Below are 22,561 nucleotides of genomic sequence, written 5' to 3' on the forward strand. Positions count from 1 at the left end.
GAGCTGATTTTGCACTTGGATAAGTGTCAGACATAAATGTGAGCACTCGGAGGCAGAAGGAATGGGGAGGCCTTAAGGGCCGGTGGTGCTCCCCACTGCCCTCCTCTGCTCCCCCAAAGCACTGACAGCTGCAGCAAGAGCATAGGCCTTCAGCCTTTCGTTCAGTAAATGCTGCTTCCAGCTAGGGAGCTTAAAGCAGGGCTTGCTGCAAAGGGGACTGTGAGCCAAGGTTCTGCTGCCAAGAATTCAGCCATCCCCCTGCTCGCCCCAGATCTGCCCCTGTTCCTGTATGCTGTAGCAGAGCCAGCTGAGTGCTTTTTCAAGTTTGTTTCTGGAGGCAGAGGTCCTCATAACATGTCTGCAAGGCACCTGAACACAGGAGAGAGTTGGAACATCCAGCTCAGTGTTTCACGGCCTTGGAACAAGGCTCGTGTAGGGTTTGTGGAGTCCCAGGGGTTGGTTCATGCTGTCACCTGAAAGCAGCATTAGTTCCTGGTGTTGCACAGCTCCTGTGTTTCGCTTGGGCCACAGTGGTACCAGGTGTGAGGAGGTGCTGGGGTGCTCTAGCTTACTGGGAAAGCACCTTCCCAGGGTGCTTTTTGTGTTGCTATATTAATAGCTGCTACAGGAGATGATGTCTCATTTCGGTATTGGAGAGTAGGTGTGAGGAGGAGGAGAGGAATACTGGGTTAAGCAGCTCCTGCACCATGCTACAAAAGCAGCGTGAGCTCTCCAGCAGTAGCCTCACAAAATTAACCCCCTCTGGCCTGATTTTTAGTTGAAAAACTGCTGACCCCTTTTAGACTTCTGCTCAGCCCCTTAAGGGGCTGTAGCCTGCTATGATGGTGCTATTCATTTCCTGCCTCAGCCAGGGCATTCTTGGAGGGAGCCTTCAGCTTGGAGCTCATTTTCTTTCTTCTCATTTGCTGCTCTTGACCTTTCTGGGCACGGAATTCAGAATTTCCCTTCCTCTTTCTGAGCCTGCAAGGATTTACGAGGTCACTGCATAACCAAATCATGATCTGACTCCATCTCATGAGCTCAGCAGCACTAAACCTGCTCTGTAATTGGAGGTGGAAAAGGATGCTGTCCTACAAAAGAGTAGTTCTGTGGAGGCACCCGTGGTGCCCATATCCCCCCAGCCTGGTAAATGGGTCATTGCAGTAGCAATTCTGGGTTTTGGGCTGTGGCCATACCAGGCTATCACTGGTCCTGGAAGAGAGCATTTCCTGCTGGTCTTCTGATGAACCCCCCATTGCACAGACTTACATCCTCTCCGCCCCTTTCCCTGCCACACAAGGACAGTGCATTAGCACCCTGTGCCATAGCACAGTAGCTGCCACGTTTCTGCCCAGGCTGCTCTGTATTTAGAGGCAGGTCAAGCAGCGCTCAGCTGGGAGGGCTCTGGGGACTGAAACACAGGGTTTAAATATAGTTCTCTGGCCAGAATAGTAGCCTACATTCTCTTACAGTCATCAAGAACCCAAGGGGCGAGTAGTACCCTGGGCCCACATTGGCAACTCCAAACACACGCCCGCAGAAGGGACGGCAGGAAGCGGGAAACTCATTAAGAGACAATGGTATTTTTGCTGTGAGCAGGTGCTGTCAGGTTGGCAACACCTCCATAAGTCCAGATGGACCCCGAGGTCCCTTAAGGGCACGTGCAACGCGAGGGCTTGCCAGCCCCAATCGCAAATAACTACCTGACTTCAGCAAAAGGAGAGCAGCAAGTACTTGCTTGCCTTTCTTCACCCCACTTTGCTGCAGGAGCATCACTCTCAATAGCCTGAGCTGCAGAGTGAGAGGGTGCCACACCGGGAAGCCCAGCTCTCCCTGGGCACCCCTGCCACCCAGGCCTGGGGCAGGCTGCTGCATCCCGGGACTCATTCCGCAGAGGTGCTGGGATCTTAGCGGTGGTAGCAGAGCTGAGCCACACACTGCTCTCTTCTCCCACAGCAGCCAGGCACTCAGGCCATGCAGCACCCATGCACGGCACACACAAGGCTGCAGTAGCGAACCGCAGACCCAGAGCACCCCTGGTGAGATGGGACATCCCATCCCGCGGGGGCAGCTCAGGGCCACCTGGAGCTGGTGGTGCCTCACCTTCTGCACCGCAGCTGTCTGGGAAAGGAGGGGATGGCTCTGCACTAGAGGTGTTCAGCTGAGGGACAGGAGGAGCGTTATGGCATGTGGGCAGGGCAGGAGCTGCCCATGGCTGAAATCCCCCCTCTGTCCCTGGGTTCCCGGCTCCCGGGAAGCGTTGCTGGAGCTGGACCACGTTTCCATCACAGCAGAACGCTGTCTGCAGCGGAGAGCCGACAGCCCGAGGAGGCAGCAGAGGCAATTCAGGAGGGATCCCGCAGCTCGCTCTCCTCTGCTGCGTGCCCTTCACAACCAGCCGGCTCCCTGCAGTCAGCCTGGATTGCAGCTGTGTTTTCTGCCGCTTGCCGGGAGGCGCGATTTGCTCAGCTGCAGCACAGGCACCTCTACTCCAGAGAGCACCACGTGGTTCCCTTGAGACTGGAGAAGGGATGGAAGGAGACCATGTCCTGCAGTGTGCTCTTGGAGAGGCTGAAAGGAGCTCCATCTTGCTTGAGCCCATATTGCACCCAACACCTGTGTGTCACTTCTGCAAGCTTGGGAGCTTCAGACTAAGTTGTGAAGCCCCATCATCCACAGTCACTTAAGACTCCCATGGAGGCTGTCAACCTCTAAGTCCTTCTGTGATTCCAGTCCAAAGTCCTTCCTGTGTTTTCAGCTGGCTGTGGGATCCCTATCCCAGAGCTATTGCCATCAGATAGTCCGGTCTTCCTGGGATGCTCCACCCCAAGTGCCTGAGGCTACACAGACACTGGGTTACTATTCCAGTCCCCAGTCAAGATCGTTATGTCTCCTTCTAGTCCTTGTCCAGCCTCATTTCATGCGCTTCCTGGGCTTAAGCCCCAGGAAGGGGAAGATGAATCTGAGCCTACATAGACCTTCTTTTCACATGGTGAAGAATTATTTACACTTGGGTTGGGATTTGCTGCTCTACTAATTTTGTTGTCTCCTCGTTTGTCTGTTTGTCCCACATTTCTGATGGCATTTCCTTCCCTCCCCTTTCTTTCCCTCACTGCCCCCTCTTGCAGATGTCTTTCCTCCCTCTTCTTCCTCCTCGTCCTCTCATCTGGCTGGGTTAGGCAGAAGCAAGAAGACACACAAGGAAGATAATCCATTGAATCCAATATCACCGAGTTTTACAGAGAAAGGGGCAAGAGATGCCAAACTGAATGACCTTTAAAGCAAGTGAGCTCTCAGGTTCCCTCCCCCTCCCAGCAGCTGCTCCTCTGTAACCTTCCTCTCCCTGCCCCAGCATTTATTTATAAGTACCATCAATAATTAAGGACCTGCCTGCCTGCTTGCCTCAGCAACGGTGTTGACAGAGGCAGCTCTGACGTGTCCTGGCTCAGTCTGGCTGCTTTGCTCACTTGGACTTTCAGTTTTCTTCCCCTGCCTTGTTCAAAACACAGGAATCACCCACCTGGAACAGACCAAAGGCCCAGAGAACCAGGATTGCTCTCTGCAGAGGGCTGGTCTGCCTGAGAGCAACCCAAGAGCTGCTGACTCTCACAGCCCCAGAGCAGCAGCACGAGATGTGATGGCTGCAGTGTCCCTGCTACGGGCACCACCATTCCCTGCCAGAGTCAGGCTCCAGGAGAAGAGACCCCTTGTCCACATCTGAGGACTGGGGAGTTACCAAAGCTGGCAGTTTCTTGCTGAGAAAACAGCAAGCGAGGTCTCTGTGGCTGGTGTCTCCAGTTCACCTGGGTGAGCATCAGTCCAGCCAGAGAAGTAGAAGAAGGAAAGTCCCACCAAGCTGCAGTACTACTGAGAAGAACCTGTTGGCCCCAGAGGCCTTGTAACAGAGGGGCACAGCTGGACTTAGAAATCGGGGATGGAAGGCTTCATACTGGCCTGGTGGAAGCAACACAGGGCATAACCTGGGGACAGGCCAGGTACAGAGGCAGCAGCTGGACTTGGTACATCGCTGTCCTTGGGAGGACTCCAGGTCGTTTCTTGTGGGTTTCAAGGGCCCTTGAACAAGCCCTCAAGCTGCAGTTTGCAGGTAGCCCAGCTCAGCAAGCAGAGCCTGCAGCGTGCTGGGACTGAACCCAGGGCCCTTTGTCAGTGCAATCACGATGCGGTGACAGGGCACAAGGGGGAAGCCCGATGGCTCTCCTGGAGCTGGGTGCGGTGCTGCCAGACACGGCAGAGACGTTCAGACAAAGCGGTGGCAGAGAGCTGCAGCAGGAGGCGTTCGGCGGCGCTCACCCAGCCCTCCCAGCACGAGTGTAATGCCTCGGGCTGCACTGCTCCAGCGGCCAAGCCCTGAATGGGAGCACGGAGGAAGCCGGGGCTGTGCCATGGCCCCAGCACCCCGCTGCGGGGCATGGGAGCGCCCAGGAGCCGGGCGCAGCAGCAGGGGGAAGCGGATCTGTCATGGAGCGTGGCTCTGGAGGACGGTGATGGCAGCTGGCAGCTCCTAGCCCTGCCGGTGCCGGGATCTGCTGGGGTGGGAAAAGGGCACCAAAGGACAGCAGCAACTCAGCAGCCCGTGGCGTGCAAGCGCCCGGGCTGTCCTATTCCATCAGCGTCCGCCCCGACATTGCCCTTGCTGCGACGCTGTGGATGGGGCTCCCCTTCTGCCCACCCATTCCACGCTCTGGAAATGCTGATGCAGGATGTATGGAGCTGCTGCTGGGGAACACTGAGAGGTGGAAATAGCACCTTCTTCCCCAGGTACCCCCACCTCCATGCAGCCCAGCAGCCGCAGGAGTGCTGGAAGAGCTCACACCCCTACCCGCAGGGCTTTCTCTTCCGTGGGCCAGGCCCTGAGGAGCATTCCCAGCCTTCAAGGGAAGGGGTGGCCCCTGCAAGGAGTACCAGGTGTACCTCTGCAACAGGTGTCACAGCCAAGCTGGGCTTGAGAGTAAAAAAGGCAAGAAGGGACAATGCCCTCATTTCAAATCTAACAAAGCTCCTGAACCTCTGAGCTGCTTTCTGGTGGCCACGAGGGAAAGATGCTGCACTGCCTGCCCTGGCCTTCTTGAAAAATCTCCCTGTGCACAGCCTGTGCTGTAGGATCTGATCCCCCACTGCATCCCTCAAGACCTCTTACCCCTGACTGCAAGCACCGAGCACCTTGGGTTTATCAAAACAGCACAACAGGGAGAGGTGGAAATTGGGGCAGGGAATGGAATGACGCAGAGTCACAAGCTAAAAGTCAGAGCACGGATCACTGTGGGGAAAAAAAGACACCATGCAAAACCAACAGACTATCTCCATGAAAGTGCTGGAAAACAACCTCCCACTAGCTCCCATCCCCAGCCTGGGAAGGGAAAAGCTTCACACCTGCTCTGAATGTCGTGAAGGCTGCAACAAGCCCAGCCAGGAATAGAAGTCACTGACTAGATGCTTTCCCTCCTCCGAGGGAGAACGCAGCCAGCTCTGCTCTCCCACATGGTGCCCCAGCCTGGCTCACGCACCCACTGCCAGGTTTGTGGAGCCAGGGGATGCCATCCATGCCAGAGAGCCCTGCAGCCAGCAGCCGCATGCCAGGGCAGGGAGGCACATGACCAGCACATCTGAGGGGAACTGGGCACAGCCGGCACCCCATTTCATAGGAATAAAGGAGCAGAGGAGAAGGGCAAGGAAAAGCATCCAGTGGCCAGCGTTTCTATACTGATTACATCCTCAATGGTGCGACCTGCTGCAGGTAGCAATGTTTCTGTGCATCTCTCCTCCTGGACACCTCAGGGAGGTGTCTTCCCCTGCCCTCCAAGGAGCTGAGTGGCAGCAGCCTGGCAGAGAGGGGACACATGCTCCAGGGATAGGATCTGTGGGGGTTACTGTGACACAGTAGTGAAAGTGGAGATCCTAGCGCTCAGGCAGTGTTAATGGAGATGCCCATCTCAGGGTATCAAGAAGAGCCAGCAGAAAGTGTCTGAGTCCCTACCAAAAAGGGGGGGTTGCTCTAGGGGCCACCCAGTTCTGAGCCAAAAGCAGCAGATATTCTGCTAACGCAGCCATCTGAAGCAGAAAGGCTGGGAAAATCTGAGCAAATCCTCCCTGAGTCTGTTTTGCTGCCCAAAGACTGAAAATAGGATGTTTCTGCTGCCCACAGCTTCGAAATCACGCTTTCAGGCAGGACAGTTGCTTTGCTTTTCCTCTCCTCCTCTTCATTTCATTAAGGGGGGGTTAGGGGCTGAGAGAAGCTTGCTGAACCTTCAGAACTCTGCAGACAGTTACCCAGTAGTGGTGAGCAACCCTGGCCAAACAAGGTATTTTCCAACAAGGAAGGAAAGGAACAGGGGTGTGAGAGCACAGAGGAAGCAGCGGCTGTGTTCCAGTCCTGGGCATTGCTTGTTAATCTTAGCACAGGAAACTGGGCACAGGGGACACAGCCTTGGAGCAGGTCCTCTCCTCCCTGGCACGCTGGGGCTCTACCAGCACCTCCCGTGTCAATCCCCCAGTGAGTGGGGCTGAAGACCAGGGAAGCTGTAGCAAACACGGCAGTCTGGAACCTGGCTGTGCTGGTTCTCCGCCTCTTTTCTGTGGACCCAAGGGTGGAGAGAAAGGGAGAAGAGCCTGGCACCGCTCCTGCCTGAGCCTAGTGTGCCATCTGGCATTTGGATGCAACACGCTGGGCTGAGTGGGAGTCAGCAGAGGGACCTGAATCTTCTGGCCTGACGTTGGAGGGATCTCAGAGAGAGGGCTCCAGCAGCAAGGAGGGAGGCGTTTGCTAACGGGAGCCAGTAGGTCCCTAGGCACGGATCCCGCTTGCAGGAGGGTTTTCGTGATTCAGTCAAGAGCAAACACACAATGTGGGAAAAGAAATTAAAACCTAAGAAGAGGTAAATGAAACTGCCTTGTCTGGGGAGCTTCAGCTTGGCAGGATGAGGCAGTGCGACTGCCCCTTCCCTCTCTCCCTGCCACAAGCAGCAAGGGTCAGTGAAAGAAGGGGGTTCCCACAGTGGAAAGTGTTACCAGCTGCTGAGCTGAACCAGGCAGGGATAAATCCAAGTTCTGGAGGAGCAGCAAGGGTTTGTTGAGACACTGTGGCTGTTCAGACGGGCAGGATGGCACAGAGGTGGGGTTAGTGAAGTGCAGCCTTACCGAGCATCTCAGGTAGAGGGTGTTCTGCTCCAGAGCCAGAGTCTGAGATGTACAAGAAAGATCTAATGGCATCCAGTTCTGCCTCCGTCTTCTTGGGATGTGATTCCTGGGAGGTGCAGCCTCAGTGGATGAAGAAAACCTCCTGCGCTATTCCTGCATCTGCCTAAAATAACCTGGATGAAAGAAAACTTCCTGTTTCAGAGCTCAGGCCAGAGGTGTAGTGGCATAATAAGGGAAATAACACGCCCTTGGGCAGGTTGTATCCTGACTAACCCCACTGAAGCTGGGCTGTGCCCTGTGGGAAATGGGGGACAAGCCCTGCTGTATCCTGCACTGGCAGCAAAGGATGCCCTTTTCACAGAACCGTGTGATGCATGGCGGTGGGGATGCCAACCATAATGACAGGTCAGAGCCCCTCATTATTTCTTCTGTCTTGTTTCTTTAATTAAACTCAAAGAGAGAGCATCCAACCCATCTGCACCATCAGGCTTTGGTGGGATTGTTTATCTCACTCCCTGCAGGGCTCCTGTGCGCCATTGGAAAGACCAGGGTGAGCCAAATGCCTGCAGCCTGCCAGCTGCTAGCTCTGCTCCTCCCCATGCCCACCATCCACGGGCAAGGCCTGTGAGATGTCCTGGGGAGATGGGACTCTGTTCCCAGTGCTGATCCCTGCTCCCCACAGAGCCGGCACAGGCAGCAGATGGGCTGGTCTCCCCCTGCCAGCGCAGGCAAGGGGGCTGGAAGGTAGGTGGTGGAACCAAATCCAGTCCAATTAAGGGTAATTACCATTCATCCCAGGAAGCTGTAGGAGACAGAGCCCACGTTCTCCCTACCTATTAATAGCTGTCAGCAGCTGCACAGCTCCTGCGGGGACCCAAGGAGAGCAGACAGCTTTGGGAGGAGCGGCAGCACAAAGAGCATCCTGCTCGCCATCCTCCAGTGCCAGCCGTGCAGGGGGCTTTTTCCTCCTTCCAGGATGCTGTTTCTTTTGCTGCTTCCCCCATGATTCCAGCAGACACTAGGTGCTTTTAAGCAGTTTCCCAGCAAGAGCTGCAGAGGGCCAGCCATCGGAGAGCCTGGACACAGGGCTTTGGAGCCAGTTCCTGTTCCTTAGCATCCTCAATCAGCTGACCACTCCCCGTTTGGGCAACTTTCTGTGCTCCTCACTGAAAAAGGGTAGAAGCCACCTGTGCAAGAGGACTCCCCCAGTGCCAAGGACAGACCTTGCTGGCTGCTGCCCCAGTGAATCCCTTTGGTGTCAGGCAGATATCAAACACCAACTGCCTTCTCTCAAACCTGACCTTCAGCTGTACCCGCAGCTCTTCCCCTCAGAGAGATGAACTGCATCTGACAGATGGGGGCTGCCTCGCTGAAGGCATCAGCTAGAGAAGCTGCCTCACATGGTGTAAAGAACTTAAATAGAATGATATCCTGAACGGGTACAGTGACTTCTGGCTGTCACAGCATGATCTGAGGACAAAGTGGGCTGCAGGAGATGTACTAACAGGGGGACATGTGCAAAGAGGGTGGTTTTCCATCCCCTTCCCTTCCTGCTACCTCCAGCTGCTGCTGAGAGCAAACAGGCCGCTGCCTGCCATGGGCAAAACCTCACCAGATGTGTTTGTGCAGTCCCTGAGGAGACAGCTGGTGCTGGTGCCACCCCACCAGGGAGGAACCAGGAAGCAGATTAGAGGAGAGCTGCTTGGCTGTGGGCTGTGTTGGTGGCTGGGCAAAGCAGGCCAGAGGAGAAAAAGGCACCTTTCTGTGTCCACGCACTGTCCTCTCCTACTCTGGCACTAGGCAATGCCTGGCAATAGTCCCTGTCCCAGAAACAACCAGCACAGTCACTGTTGGTGCTGTGCTCCTTGCCCCAGAGCTGCTGGGGTGAGGTTTCCCCTTGAATCTCCTTCTCTCGGCTGCTCACCTTGAAGTGGAAGATTCCTAGATTGAGAGGGGCCTCATCCAGCATCTTCTTTGAGAGAAGCCAAGCTCTGCTCCTTGCTGGAGCCTGTTACTGAAAGAAACCAGGGCAACAGCTGAGAAGGGAAATGTAAGACTGGATATTTGGGTCAAAAGAGGGAGCTCCCCAGGTCAGCCATGGATGGGCAGCTTGGTCCTTAATTTCTGCAGGTCCCTGAAGCACACAGACTGCATACAGGCCAACAGTCTCTCTCCCTGGACATGCTATGGAAGACCATTTGTGGATGGAGGAGTTTGGAGCTTTCTGACAAAGCCTGAGCTTCTGGTGCCACAGCTCCAGAAATCACACCCAGCTGAGTGAGCTTTAAGACATAGCCAAAAGAAGCAAGGATTTTCCCTTCTCTTCCCTTCCCAGGATGTCATGGTGCTGCCTTCACCCCCACATGGCTCTTCTCCCAGCAAGTCTTTACAAACACCCTCAAAGAGACTAAGATATTAAAGTGGGAGAAGCCAGGTAGGATAACACGTTTCTAGTCCTTCATGCCTAGGACATTAAAATGCATTGTCACCCTACAGCCGTAGCTCTGTCTCCAGAACAGCACTTGAAACCTCACCTTAGCCACAGAAGATGCCATGTGGGGTATGTTCCTCCCACAGAAGACACTGAAGGACCTGGATCCTCTCCTATTTATTTGTTGTGATACCAAGTTCAACTGCTGTTACATTGTCCTCAAACTCCAGGCAAAGACAGAAGAGCTGATAATGCACACCACCATCACGCTGTCTGGGGGAAATCTGAGACCTGGCAGCTAGAGGGATATAGAGGGCAGCTGGGATTTGCTGGTAGGATGATGCTCTAGTCACTAAGGGCAGGAAGCTGTGCCTTCTGCCATCCCCTCCCTCAGATGTGAAGAAGGGGAGTGGGAACGGGTATGGGATTGGATATAGGTGTTTTACCCTCCATGCAGTCAGCTACTCCATGGCATTTGAGGCACAACTGCAACTGCACACCCCATGGAAACACATGCTAATGTCTACACTCGTGGAAGTAAATGCTAAGGTAGATAAAGAGTTAATACAGCTATTTTTATCAGCCGACATTACTTGTTTTCAGTGTATGATTGCATCCGGTTCAACAACTGACTGCAATACTTGGGCAACGCTGTCTCTGGGAATCAATGACTCTGGGCAGACACCGCTGGACTCCACTGGACTGTGAAGTCTTCAAAACATGACATTTGTATTACATTAGGCGTGAGGTAGGCTAAAGACCTCGGTGGTGATAGCTCGTTGAAGGCTCAGCTCAAAATTGTGGAGGCAACTAAGCAGGGCTATTTCTGTGGGTGCAGTTTGGTTCCCTCAAGTCGAACTGAATATGTGCATGGAAATCGGTGCAAGAGAAAGTATTTCTAGCTTTATATTGCTCTCACTTCTGCTTTTCAAGATCTCAAAAGCCCTGAAGATATGTTCCCGGGAAGAATACGGTCAGTGTGAGGCCAGTGTTTGTGGCCGGCTTTGCAAGGCTGCTGACACCCCCGCTGTGTTAAACACCGGCTTGGCTCACAGGCGGTGTCACTGTCCTCTCCGGAGCTGAGTGGCAGAATCAGGCCACACCTAGAGAAGAGGCACATTGCTGCCAAAGCCTAACTCCCGATCTCCGACACTCACAAAGGAAGCCTCAAACACTCGATCCTTCTGTTTAATCTGTGCCTCTTCGCACGCATTATTTTGTTGCTCAGCCTTTCGGGTAATCTTGGATCGCATTTGTAACATCCTCGCCACGACCACCAGCTCCGGTTTGTATGGGACTCAGCGAAGCTTCCCAGATTTCCCAGCCCCTGTGGGCTGGCGGGACTGCCGTGGGAGCTGTCAGCGGTGTGATGTGTGCTCCCACAGGGCACAGGCTGGGGACGCTCCAAACACACCCGATACCGAGCGCAGAGCCCGGGCCCCCCCTGCACGGCCCAGCGCCACCGCCCCGCCCCGGCAACGGCCGCGTCCGCAGCGACCGGCGGCAGCGGCGGCGGGTGAGAACCGGGGGGGCCGGGGGGGGCCGGGCTGCTCGTACCCCGCGGCCATGGGCGGCCGAAACCCCGAGGGGAGAGGAGGGGCCCCCGTGTTTCACCCCCGGCATCGCTGTCCCCCTCCCCTGGGACACCCGTTGCACACCACCGCCACCCCCGGCCGCTTGCAGCTCTGGTTGTTAACCGGTTGGCCGGGCTAGCGAGCGTTCTGCCCCCTCGGGGACTCCGGAGGGGAGCCTGGCTGCGGGCTGCAGTGGGCAGCAGGTCTCGGAGGGCTTTCGTGTTTCTGACCCCCCCCCGTGGGGCAGTGACCCTCACCTGGACATGGTGACCTGGAACCACAGCTCCGGCCCCTCGCACCGCCTGCATTATGGTGAGGGCGTTAACCATACCCTCAAAGGGCTGGCTGGCCTTATTCTGCCCAGCTTCCCATTGCAGACAAATCCCGTTATATCTGAAGCTAAATGGATACCTCCTTTGGCACCCTTTTGTTTAAACTTCCTTAAAAGCCCATTGCAGAGCCTCAGCCCCTTGATAACCCTGCGATACGCTGCCATAATGCACACTTAGCATCAGCTTTTCTGAGCGTGAGGAGGTGTGGCGAGTCCCTGCATGTGGCAGCGGGATCAGGGGTGTGTTAGCCAGTCAGCCGCTTGCCAATGTCCCCCGCTAGCCGGCCCGGTGTAGAGGTAACAGCACAAAGGCCAGGGTGCTGCTGCACTGACGCGAGGGCTCCCTCTGTTTCCGGGTAGGCTGAGCTTCAGTGCAGATGTGATCTCCGCTGGGGCATAACCAAGCTCCAAAGGAATTCCTCCTGCACTTGCAAACTCTTCAGTGAAGTTGCTCCGGTTCTTGGATCACTGTACTGCTGGTAGGAGGTATCAGCCAAGGGTCACTAGTTTCTATGCAACCCCTCTTTAGGTCTCTCTGGGCTTTGGTGTGAATCAAAAGAGCAGAAATCTTTTATTCCCAGGTCAGAACAGGTTCAGCTGAAGAAGGTTTGTTAGGCATGCCAGGTAGCAGCATAAGTTGGCTGTGTGAGTGGCTTTCTTCCCGGATAGGGAAGTGTGATTTCTAATTTTTTTACGTATATAGAAGTTTTAGTATAATTTACCTTTCAGCCTAATCTGAGGGTTAAATGACATAAACTGGGAATTTACTACATGACCACATTCATTGTATATAATTTCATAAAGCCTTTTAGCATAGGTGACTGATGTGTATGTAGTGGGTGGGAAGGAGCATACATTAACGCTCTTGACTTGGCTTATTGATAACGAATTACAATGCTTCTCTGGTGTTTAAATACATGTTTAGCAAGCCCCGCTGTAGAAACTGACTTGGCGTGTGTGCTCTGGCTGGGTGAGACTCCTGCAGCCAGGGTGGAGGGGATGCAGTGCTGAAAGAGGCCCATTCCCTGGTGATAAGCAGGGAGCTTACTGTGCTGGGGTGATGGGATGGGAACGGGCACCGTAAGAGCACTGACTCAGCACCAGACTCAGCCCCCGTTCCCTGGCACCACAGGTGTGGGGTTGATTCAGACACCCTGCGGGCTGGCTGTCCCAACAACAGCCTTGCTCTTGCTTCACACCAATGATGAGTGGGGTGGCAGAGCCAGCTGAGCTGACCCATGGAGCTCAGGTCGAGGGGGGCTCCCCAGCAGCCAGGACACAGACACCCGAAGATGTCTGTGTGTCCTTTGAGGCCATCATAAGTAGGGGCTGGACCGCCCCTGGGTAGCGCACACAGCCTGACCTCCTGCTGCGAGAGAGCTTTGCCCAGTGAGCTTCATGCAATGCATGGAGGGGCTGCGCTGTTTCCACAGCCAGGTTTTGGCTCTGCCTGAGGGCAGCTCTGTCTCCCGGCTGGTGCTCAGGAGTCCTTCCCATCATCCTGTATGTGCCATAGCTTAAGTACCCTCTAAAAATCAATCTGCCATAGGTAAACTGGCAATCAGATCATTTGCTGGAATGCAGCCATGCATTCCAGCCATGAATCCTAGGCCACCGACGCTGCACTGCTGCACTGGCTTTCCACGAGAGCTTTTAACAATTGCTTCCAAAAGGTCAGGAAAGCCATCAGGAACTCCAATTAGCTGTGACTGGCCTGGGGGCAGAGTGACACAGATGCTTTTTGAATAGGATGAAGGACTGAGCAAGGAGAAAACGTTTTTCCCAGTCACTTCTACTCTATTAATGCCAACTCACTGCCATCCAGCTGTGCCCTTCTGCTGAAGTCCATCAAGCACCAAAAGCTGGGTTTCAGCTCGGTCAGTGTGCTGGGGAGAATCAGGTCTCTTCTCTTCCCCTCAGTGGTGGCACAGAACCTTCCTTTGAGAGCAGGGAGGTTTGCAAAGAAAGGACTCATGGTCCCCACATCTGCCTTGTCCTTCCACACCCACCCTTTTACAGACAAACCAGGCTCCCTTTTCCTACAGCCTTTGCTTTGTCATCTGTACACCAGTGCTTTGCAGGAAACATAGCTTCCCTCTGTGCCCTTCGTCCAACCGCTTTGTGCCGGAGGATGTCCTGCCACTGCCATCTCCACCCTTTCCTTATTCTCATTCTGAAGCGGTTACTGTCTTCTGGGACCTGCTTCAAGTGCATTTGAAGAAGCCTTTGCTGGCATATTTGCTGCAGTACAGCATCTTCTAGTCCCTTCCTTCCTGCTTTTGCAGGTTGTCTGCAGGCCGTTCCACAAATGTCTTTTGGAGGGGGAAGGAGCAGAGGGAGTAGCTCTAGAAAGGCCAGTTACAAAGCTTTCAGAGAGGGACCTGTGCTGACTGAGGCAACACAGACTGGGAGGGAAGAGGAGAAGGAAGCAGCCTTGTGCGGGGGAAGGACCTAAGGTGTTTCATCTGGGGAGTGCTGCCTGGCTCATGCCCTTCACAAAACAGGAGCTGTTTGGGATCAAAGTGATGTTCAGCTGAGGGATGCTGTGGCACAAGATGCTACATGGCAGTTACTTTCTGTGCAGGATGTCACTGCAGGGTCCTTTTGACTCTACTGGGGTGCAAGGCCACCTTTGCCCTGAGGCCTCCTCTTGGTCTTGCAGGACGCTGTCCTCTCCTCTGACATTGCCATCCAGCCATCTGCCTCATGCTTCTTTTAAGTGTCCTGCAGTCTCTAACCCCCCAGCCATGCACTGCAGCCCTGTTATGTCCAGTTAGCCCCAGTAAGGATCTGCATGGGTCTGTATGCCTTGGGAGATGCTCACCAAGCCTGGGTACTTTTGTTGAACCCAGAACTCAAGGGCAGATTCCTCCCTAGTGTCTCCTCTGCCTCTTTCAGCCTGGTAGGGCTGGTAAGGGAACCATTAGGACTTCCAGGCAGTATCTATACATGTGGGAACCTGTGAGCTGAGACCATAGGTCCTCAGGTTGGGGTAGGAAACAGGAAATGGGAAACTTTGGTCTGGGAAAGCTCTGCAGAGATAGTAGGAGTGGGCATCCTTCCTTCTGCTCCAGTCTGGTTCTTTTAGCTCGTATCTGCTTAGGCTCAGTATGGTTTGAACAGGTCTCACTCATCTCATCAGTTAATGGATGTTTGGAAAGAGATCAGCTGGACAGTGCATTGGGAAATGCAGAAAAAATAATACAGTTATAGTGTATTCATCTGTAAAGCATCTGTCTTTAAAGAATCATAAGAACAGGCATACTGGATCAAACCAGGGAGGAGTCTGGCCCAGTATCCCATCTCTGACAGTGGCTAGAAACAGAAGCACTCTTTCTCCCTCCATCCATGTCCAACTCATACTCAGCCAGATGTTCTTTCTGTGCATTGAGTCAGTCTCAAGGAGTTTCTCTTCCATGGACTCATCGTGGAACCTGCAGACTCTCAGCATCCACAACTTCCCATGGCAAGGAATTCCCCAGTTCAACTGCAGGCTGTGTGAAGAACCATCATTTTCCTTTTCTTAAAACCCAGCTCTTGCTCTCTTCACCTATTTCTTTTACTGGAAAAGACAGTAAACAAGCAATCCCTGCCCATCCTCTTCAACAGCACTCTGAATTAACACCACATTATTATCTGCTTATTACATATGGTACCTAGAGACCTTTCTATGCAGGGCAGTGTGTAAAGATATGGCTGAAAAATTGTTTTGCTTCAGTGCTTCCAGTGCAAGCAGAGAGGGCAAGTAAAGGGCAGGAGCCAAGTGTATTACAGGGGAGCAGTGTGAGCAGCCCATTCTCATCACTGGCCTCTTTCTAAAGTTGCCTTTTCGTGTTGCAGCTGGAAAATGCGGCAGTGACTCTCAAGCAATTTTCCTTTTGCTTCTCCTGAAGGAGAAGTGGGTCCTGAGCAGGATGCAGCAGCCAGTGGCTGGTGACAGGAGCACGGTGGTTCCCTCGCAGCATTCACTGAAGCCCAGCCTCGCTGCTGACTTACACTGTGCACACCGTCTCATCGAGGATCCCGAGTGGTCCCTCACCACTGTCCCCTGCCTCACCGAGCTCTGCCTCCAGCACATCGCTCACAATTTCGAAAGTAAGTGGGAGCGTGTTTCGCCTGGGACACACAGAGTGAGAGCATCAGTCCTGGGGAGCAGAGAGTCAGCAAGGCAGGCAGATGCATCTGAAGGGAAGAGTGTGGTACCCAGCCCTGCCAAAGGAACAGATGGGGAGAAATATCCCCTCGGGCAGCTAGTTAAACAAACTGTTTAGTTGCTAAGTATATACTTGTACACTCCAGGGATGGCTGTAGTCCTCTGGGCTGCCGTCCAGGATGGGAATCTGCCCTAACCTTGTCCTGTCATTTCTTCTTCATTCTGCGCTCTGCTGGACTCACTTATCTCAACCATAGCGAGGGCTGTGGAGTCACAGTTTCCTCCTCTTGATTCATGCAGGTGTTATGGTAGTACTTGAGGATGGAGCCCCATTGTGCTGAGTGATGTACCAAGAGGTAGAGAATTGCTCCTTGCTATCATCAAGTAGCAAGCTTGGTAGATGGGAGTTACCATCTCAGAATACATACTGTACTCACAGTCTCAGGCCTTCTCCATGGCTTTTGGTGGTGATGTGACAAGTTATATCCTCAGGCAGGGAATGTGCTTGTGAAGCAGGTGGACTGATGAAACATGGCAAAACAGAAAAAGGATGTCTTATCTGGGAATTGACTGGGAGGGGAGGAGGAAGGGCCTGTATGTCTTTTTGGCTGATGGTGACATGGCAGCAAAGACCAAAGATAGGTCTAAGGCTGTGTCCACATTGGGATGATAAGACAGTACAGAGGATCTCAGTGCAGCCTTACACCAGGAGCTGATGATACCTGGGGGGGTGAGCTGGGACACCCTTGCAGTCCTCAGTCTGGTCAGTCAGTCTGATGCCAAATGGATTGGACTACGCTGCACATGAAGGCAGTGTGCTTGGTGTCCCTCACACCATTACGTGACCTGCTGTGGCCTGAGTGAGCCCAAGTGAAGCCAGCCCAGTTCTGCCCATAAGTCTCCCACCTCTGCATCTGTCATGGGACTTTGCAGAGAAGTCATTGCAGTGCCAGCGGTAGCACACTGGGCTCCAGGAAGAGGCTGAGGTAAAACTATGGGTTTTTCTTCTGGAGGAAATGCCAGAGAGACAAAGGAAATACAAAGCCACCCCCACTTTGTGTCTCAAAATCTGATTTCCCATGTGCAAATAGAAATCATCCCCTGATGACTTCTGTTACTCAGCACTGCCGTGTACATGTCACCAAGCGTTCACGGTGTGAGTACGTACAGCTTTTCTGTGGCGTTTCTTACCACAGAAAACTTCCCCCAGACAGAAGCCAGCTGAGGCTTAGGGTGAGCATTCGGAAAGAGGCTGAGGGGAGAATGCTCCTGGGAAAAGAGAACTTTTAGTTAAACAAGATGAGCCTAAAGGCTGAGTGTATCTCAGTGGAAGGAAACAGGAATCAATGTGGGGTAAGACAGACACCTGAGTTAAGATGAAAAGGCACAAGGACTTCCATGAGGAGCACACAGTTGTTCTCAAATATCATCCTTCAATATGCCCAGAAACCAAAGGGAGCAAGTTCAGCAAATGGCAAGCCAAGCACTCCCATTGCTGTAAGGCTGAACTAGCTCTCTTGGGAGCAGAAGTCCTGCTCTGAGCATAAACTGCATTCAAACTGAATTTAAACTGGGAGATGTTTCTGATGCAGTTCCCAAATATTACAGAGTAAACCCAATTGAGCTCATGTTTCATTGTAAAAGTTAGAAATCCTGCACAGAACTGGAGGTGAATCCTGTATGTTCCTGCCAGCTTTGCTCCTCGCACCAGTCGCTGGCAACTGAGCAGAGAGCCAGTACCAGCAGAAGGGAGGGCATGGGCATGCAGGTGGGGAGAGGGCAGAACCACAGCGCCAGCCATCGTTCCTACAGCCCAGACCAACCTCTCCTTCTATTCATCCCCTACAGAGAACCCTATTTTGGATCGTCTGTTGCCTGAACACCAAAGGAAAGTACTAGACAGGCTCCCCACTGGCCTTCCACTCGCTATCACTGCCAACCTAATAAGCGATGAGGACTACTGGAAGAGGTGCTGCACCAAGCGCTGGCAAGTGTGTGACATCTCCAGCTACGGAGGCAGCTGGAAAAGGATGTTCCTTGAACGTCACCTGGAGAACACCCTGAAATGTTTCATCCCCAACACCACGGACCCCAACCAGGTCCTAGAGCTCATCCCGCTCTGCAAAAACTATGTGCGGAAACTGGAGGTTGACCAGTTCCTGCCACCATTGGAAGTGGATCAAAATGAGAAGAGGGATGACCTCTCTAAGTCAGAGAGTGATATGGAATTCAGTGAGGCCTCCGTGCATCACTACGACCTGAGAGTCCTCGTTACTGCTCTCCCTCACCTTGAAGAGCTTCATCTCACTTACGGTGTGAAGGACTGTGGCATGAACTTCGAGTGGAACCTCTTTAACTTCACCTACCAGGACTGCTGCAACCTGGCTGTCGCTGTGAAGATGTGCCAGAACTTGAAAGTAACGCACCCCAAACCAAACCTTCCTCCCTCAGCCCAACCTTCAAATTGCTTGGGGATAGAAAACCGGGGACCATTTTTACTTGCTGGCAGCACCCTTCCTTTTGCAAGTTGCAGTCTGGCAGAGTGCAGAGATGTTAACTTGCTGGCCTTGTGCCGAGTACCTTGTTCTGCATATGTCCTTGTTAGAACAGGTTGTCAGAGGGTCGGTGAGAAAAATACTCCCACAAAACATGTTCCCTATAGCACAAGAGAAAGCAACACTCCTGCTCTGAGTCCTCACACAGTTCTGTGAAGGAGGAGAGAAAAAGCCAAGAGAGTTTTTCATAGGGAGTTTTTGGTAGTTATGCTCAGTAAATACGTGTCAACATGCCCCAGTGGAGCAGAGATGCCTAAGAACAACAAGGGGTAATACTCACATTTGCCTTAGGGTGATGAGGGGTTTTCCTTCTGGGCAGTAACAGCATCTTCAGTTCTGTGGCAACTGCAGCGCCGATACTCAGCCCCTCCAAGCCACCAGCAGTCACTGCTGGCTGGAGTGCAGCCAGGGTGAGCTGGCTGGGTGCTCTCCCCATGGATTGGCATGCTTTGGGAAACAGTTGTCTGCTTGGCTTCCAGAAAAGAAATTACCTCTCCTGTGGTGAGGTGCCCTGGCCATGCAGGCCATTGCCCTTCACAGAGAGTGATGTGGTTACCACGGGTGCATGTGCTCATTCAGTGACTGTTCAACTGATGAGTTTTGCTGTTGTTCTCTGCAGGCATTTTGGTGGCCTTATCTTGTTTTAATTTTGCCCCTTGTTAGAGATCGCACAGAGCCAGAAGAAAGGAACAGGCACTACCAAGAGATGAACCATTTCTCCCTAGGATAAGCATGGGACATCAATGGCATACCCTGTCTGCTGGAAGTATCTGGCCACTCTAAAAGCAACTACTTGAGCCTACTGGCTAAAGGTTTCTGTCGTGAAGGGAGATGAATCCTGTCTGGTGGACCATAGGCTTAACTCCTTTGAGGTCTTGTACAAAGCTCAATCCAAAGCACTGAATGTTTTAGTGTCACTGTCCTTTATCCCCACAGGTTTTCGAGCTGACGCGAAGCAAAGTGGATGATGACAAGACCACGCTGCTGGTCCACAGCTTGCTGGATCACCCCTGCCTGGTGGAGCTGAACTTGTCCCACAATCTCATCAGGGACAAGGGGGCACGAGCTATTGCCAAGTTGATCAAACACAGCAAATTAGAAACCCTCGACCTGTGTAACAACCAGATCCATGACCTGGGGGCTCAGGCTCTTGCTCAAGCCCTGGCAGAGAGCTCCACCCTGACCTCTCTGAATCTGCGCCTCAACTGTGTGGAGGACAAAGGTGGGGAGGCCATCGGCCGTGCCCTGCTGACCAACGCCACCCTGCAGTCTCTTCACCTGGGAAGCAATAAGCTGTCAGAGCCAACTGCTGCACTTTTCTCCCAGGTCCTGGCTCAGAACACCACCCTGACGAGCATCAACTTCTCATGCAACCACCTGGGGCTGGTAAGAGAAAACCCTTCTCCCCGCAGTTTCTGAGCCTGTGTGGTGGCCTTGCAAAGCAGAGGCTCAGCCTGCCCTGCCTTGAAGCCACAGGGGCAAATGCATCTCTCACTTTGCAGTCTTGCTGCGATAAATATTACTTGAGAGCAGACAAGAGACTAGCAGACGGCAGGAAGAAGGATATCTTCCATGCACACATATCCATTTATCTCAGCCAGCTTGTTCACAGGGTTGAATCTGGCTTCCAGGCTTCGGGCTTTTGGGCAGAGAAGGCTTTTCCCCCAGGAAACTGAAAACCAGGGAGTATGCCCGCAAAAAATCACAGCCGCTTCACACATGTGGGAGTAGATAATAATGATAGGTGGTATGAGATGAGGGCCTAATGCATAGCCTCTGTGCTTTGGATCTGCTGTGCCATCTGTCACTCAGTAGCACATAGATAGTATCACCCTTCCCAGAACCTCTCCCGTCCATCATGCACTCAGAGGAGACTGTTAGAAAATTGGCTCGGTTGTCGAGCTCCTTTAACTCACCCTGCAGCTCTGGAATGCTGTGGTAGGTCAAAAGTGCCACATCTGGGTGCTTGTAAATGGCTCCTAAAACACAGGCTTACATTTTCAAGACAGAAGAACATCCACAAATCTTACTACATCCCTAAAAGCTGCAGTATGCAACATGCCCACAAACCAGACTGCTTCTCTTCTGCTGATTAAAAAGAGCTTTAGAAATCTGAAACTAGACAGCCAAATGCAATCATGCTGGCTTTTAAACTTTCTGCACTGCCTCAATTTTTCTCGCTGTCACAATAAAGAGACAGCAAGACCAGCTGTCCCTGCTAGCAGGAATATTGGCATCAATGTGTTTGACAACGGTTTTAAAAGGATTTGATGGCAGAAAACCTTTTGTGAGTTCTGAGTTTTATGATCCTGGATGTGGAAAACCATTTGAGTTTAATGATACAAGGGGGCAAAGGTTGGAAAGAAGGATTTTTGCTTAGTAAATAATAATGTCTGTACTTAGCATCTTCCTTCTCATGAGCTCTCCTGTTACCCATTTGTGAAGCTCCACAGCAGCCCAACAAAAGGGTTTGTAGTATTATCTTTGGGGAAATGGGGGGGTTTGCTAGAGATGCATCAAATCCTGACCTCTGTACCCCATTAAAAAGAGACTCCTTCCCTTTTTGTTCCAACTTACTTGGCAAAAGGTCTAACAGGCAAGATGCTGGGATGAAGGGACCACCTGCATGAAGGAGATGGGGACAGGAGGTGTATTTGTTAGCTGGAAAAGAATAGCTGTGGGGGAAAAAAGTCAAATTGTCACATCCCTGAAGACAGTGCTTTAGGTAAAGGAGAGCAATCCCCCAAAGGGAGTGGCCTCCCTAAGGCTATCTACACTGCATTTTCTGTTCCATGCAGGCTGGATTTCAGTTGCGTGCGATGTTCCCCTCATCTCACCAAATGGAAAATGGCATCCAGATAGGACACTGCCAGCACTGCGGCTCTTGGCACTGCCAAGATGAGGAGCAGCACTCTAATAACACTGCCATTTATCCCCAGCCAGCAGTGTGCAGGGAGCCGGGGGACAGGGGAGAGCAGAGACTCCTCTCATGGTTATCATCACCAGCCGTGCTATTAACCAGCCTGAGCTTGAAGACTCCTGACATTGTACCCAGAGGGAGTCATTAGCATATGCCATATCACTGAGTGCCGCATAAGGTTATACTCTTTCCCTGTACTTCTCCTGTGAGCAACATTTCGGGCTTGGGTGAAGGCCTTCATCCCTTTTGGCACCATCTTCCCACTCACTTCCCACTGCCGGCAGCTGAGAGTGCTCTGGGGAGGAGGGCAGGAAAGCAATACATTTCACTGTTTGACCTCCTTCAACCCTCCCTTCTCGCCCACTTGCAGGATGGTGGGAAGCAGATGCTGGAAGGGCTGGCAGGTAACAAGGTTCTGATCGAGTTCGACCTCCGCATGGCAGGGGTGGGCCAGGAGACCGAGTACCTTGTTCACCAGATCCTGTGGGCCAACCGGGAAGCAGCATGGCCGGAGTCCCTGCAGCAGTCCAGAGAGCAGTGAGCGTTGCAGGTGCACTGTTGGAGACGCTTTACCTCAGAGGCTTGTTTTCATTTGTATTTGTGAGAAACGTTCAACCTGTGGCTGCTGCCGCAGTCTTACCCAGATCCCCACCATCCAACCACTTTAATACATCCACCATTTTAATACAAGACAGACATTACATGCCGTGGGACTGCAGCGGCATTACAGAAGCAATCTGCCTCCAGAGTCCTCTCTCCCACTGCACCCAAGACTAAATCTCACCTCCTGTGGCATATCTTACATGCTCCATCAGCAACTGGATGTTGTTCCACCTGCAAAGCAGGTAAGGTGAAGTCTCCACGATCTAAATGGTCTAATCCAGAGCTAACCTTCACAGCAGGCTGCTCTTTTAGGCTTTTTCCTGAGGAGGATGTGAGATGAACAGAGGATGTAAGAACGTTGTTCCTTGTCCCTCAGCAAATTTTTCTGATCACTGGATTTATTTGTATTTTATTTCAAAATCTGTCTGCAGTCTCAGATATGGGTGGTGAAAAGTAAAAAAGAAATAAAAATAAATCCAATAAATGATCAGTCTCTCCACCATGGTTTCCTGCTTCAGGTTGCTATGCCTTTGATCAGTGCCAGCCTGCTTTGCAAACAGGGGAATTCTTTGCAACTAGATGTTTATCCTAACTCGTAGTGCTCTTCTGCGCAAGCCTGTCAAAAGAATCAGCGTTTTGAGTAACTTCAAGCTAGAGGGGTCCCTGCAGGACTGCTAACCCACACAGCCCACAGGGTTGAAAACAGAGCAGCTTCTTCTGCCTTGGAGGAAAACGGAGCAGCTTCCTTCTGCTCCATGCATGGCTGTGGCCACCTGGGGACAGGACAGGGCACATACGTGACTGCCTTGGTCCTTCGGCCAACCCACTCAGGAGAGGTC

At 52.7% G+C, this 22,561-nt stretch overlaps 1 protein-coding gene and 1 long non-coding RNA gene across 3 annotated transcripts; one reads left to right on the forward strand and one right to left on the reverse strand.

Annotated features, from left to right (window-relative positions):
* Positions 1–274: 274 nt before the first annotated feature.
* LOC133278668 (uncharacterized) lies at positions 275–10,217 on the reverse strand. 2 transcript variants are annotated; one of them, XR_009746631.1, is made up of 4 exons: positions 9,690–10,217; positions 9,080–9,169; positions 795–981; positions 275–369 (listed from the first exon to the last, which is right to left on the reverse strand). It is a non-coding gene; the product is annotated as an uncharacterized LOC133278668 (long non-coding RNA). The 2 variants fall into 2 exon arrangements; XR_009746630.1 differs by lacking the exon at positions 275–369 and having other exon boundaries at positions 755–981.
* Positions 10,218–11,060: 843 nt separating this feature from the next.
* On the forward strand, positions 11,061–21,777 carry TCTE1 (t-complex-associated-testis-expressed 1). The gene is made up of 5 exons (XM_061470944.1): positions 11,061–11,102; positions 15,332–15,586; positions 17,493–18,061; positions 19,136–19,585; positions 21,490–21,777. Exons 2-5 carry the CDS (start codon positions 15,406–15,408, stop codon positions 21,658–21,660), a joined length of 1,371 nt encoding a protein of 456 aa, XP_061326928.1. The 5' UTR covers positions 11,061–11,102; positions 15,332–15,405; the 3' UTR covers positions 21,661–21,777.
* Positions 21,778–22,561: the final 784 nt, after the last annotated feature.

The sequence above is a fragment of the Pezoporus flaviventris genome, unplaced genomic scaffold, assembly GCF_033815535.1.
Source record: "Pezoporus flaviventris isolate CSIRO_AGI_PZ_B2104156 unplaced genomic scaffold, CSIRO_AGI_Pfla_v1 ptg000066l, whole genome shotgun sequence".
NCBI lineage: Eukaryota > Metazoa > Chordata > Aves > Psittaciformes > Psittacidae > Pezoporus > Pezoporus flaviventris.

Bases quoted from the DNA above. Each gene is read 5' to 3' on its own strand.
- TCTE1 (XM_061470944.1), top strand. From the start codon at position 15,406: ATGCAGCAGCCAGTGGCTGGTGACAGGAGCACGGTGGTTCCCTCGCAG. The intron at 15,587-17,492 runs GTAAGTGGGAGC...CATCCCCTACAG, and splicing joins CATCGCTCACAATTTCGAAA to AGAACCCTATTTTGGATCGT. The intron at 18,062-19,135 runs GTAACGCACCCC...TTATCCCCACAG, and splicing joins AGATGTGCCAGAACTTGAAA to GTTTTCGAGCTGACGCGAAG.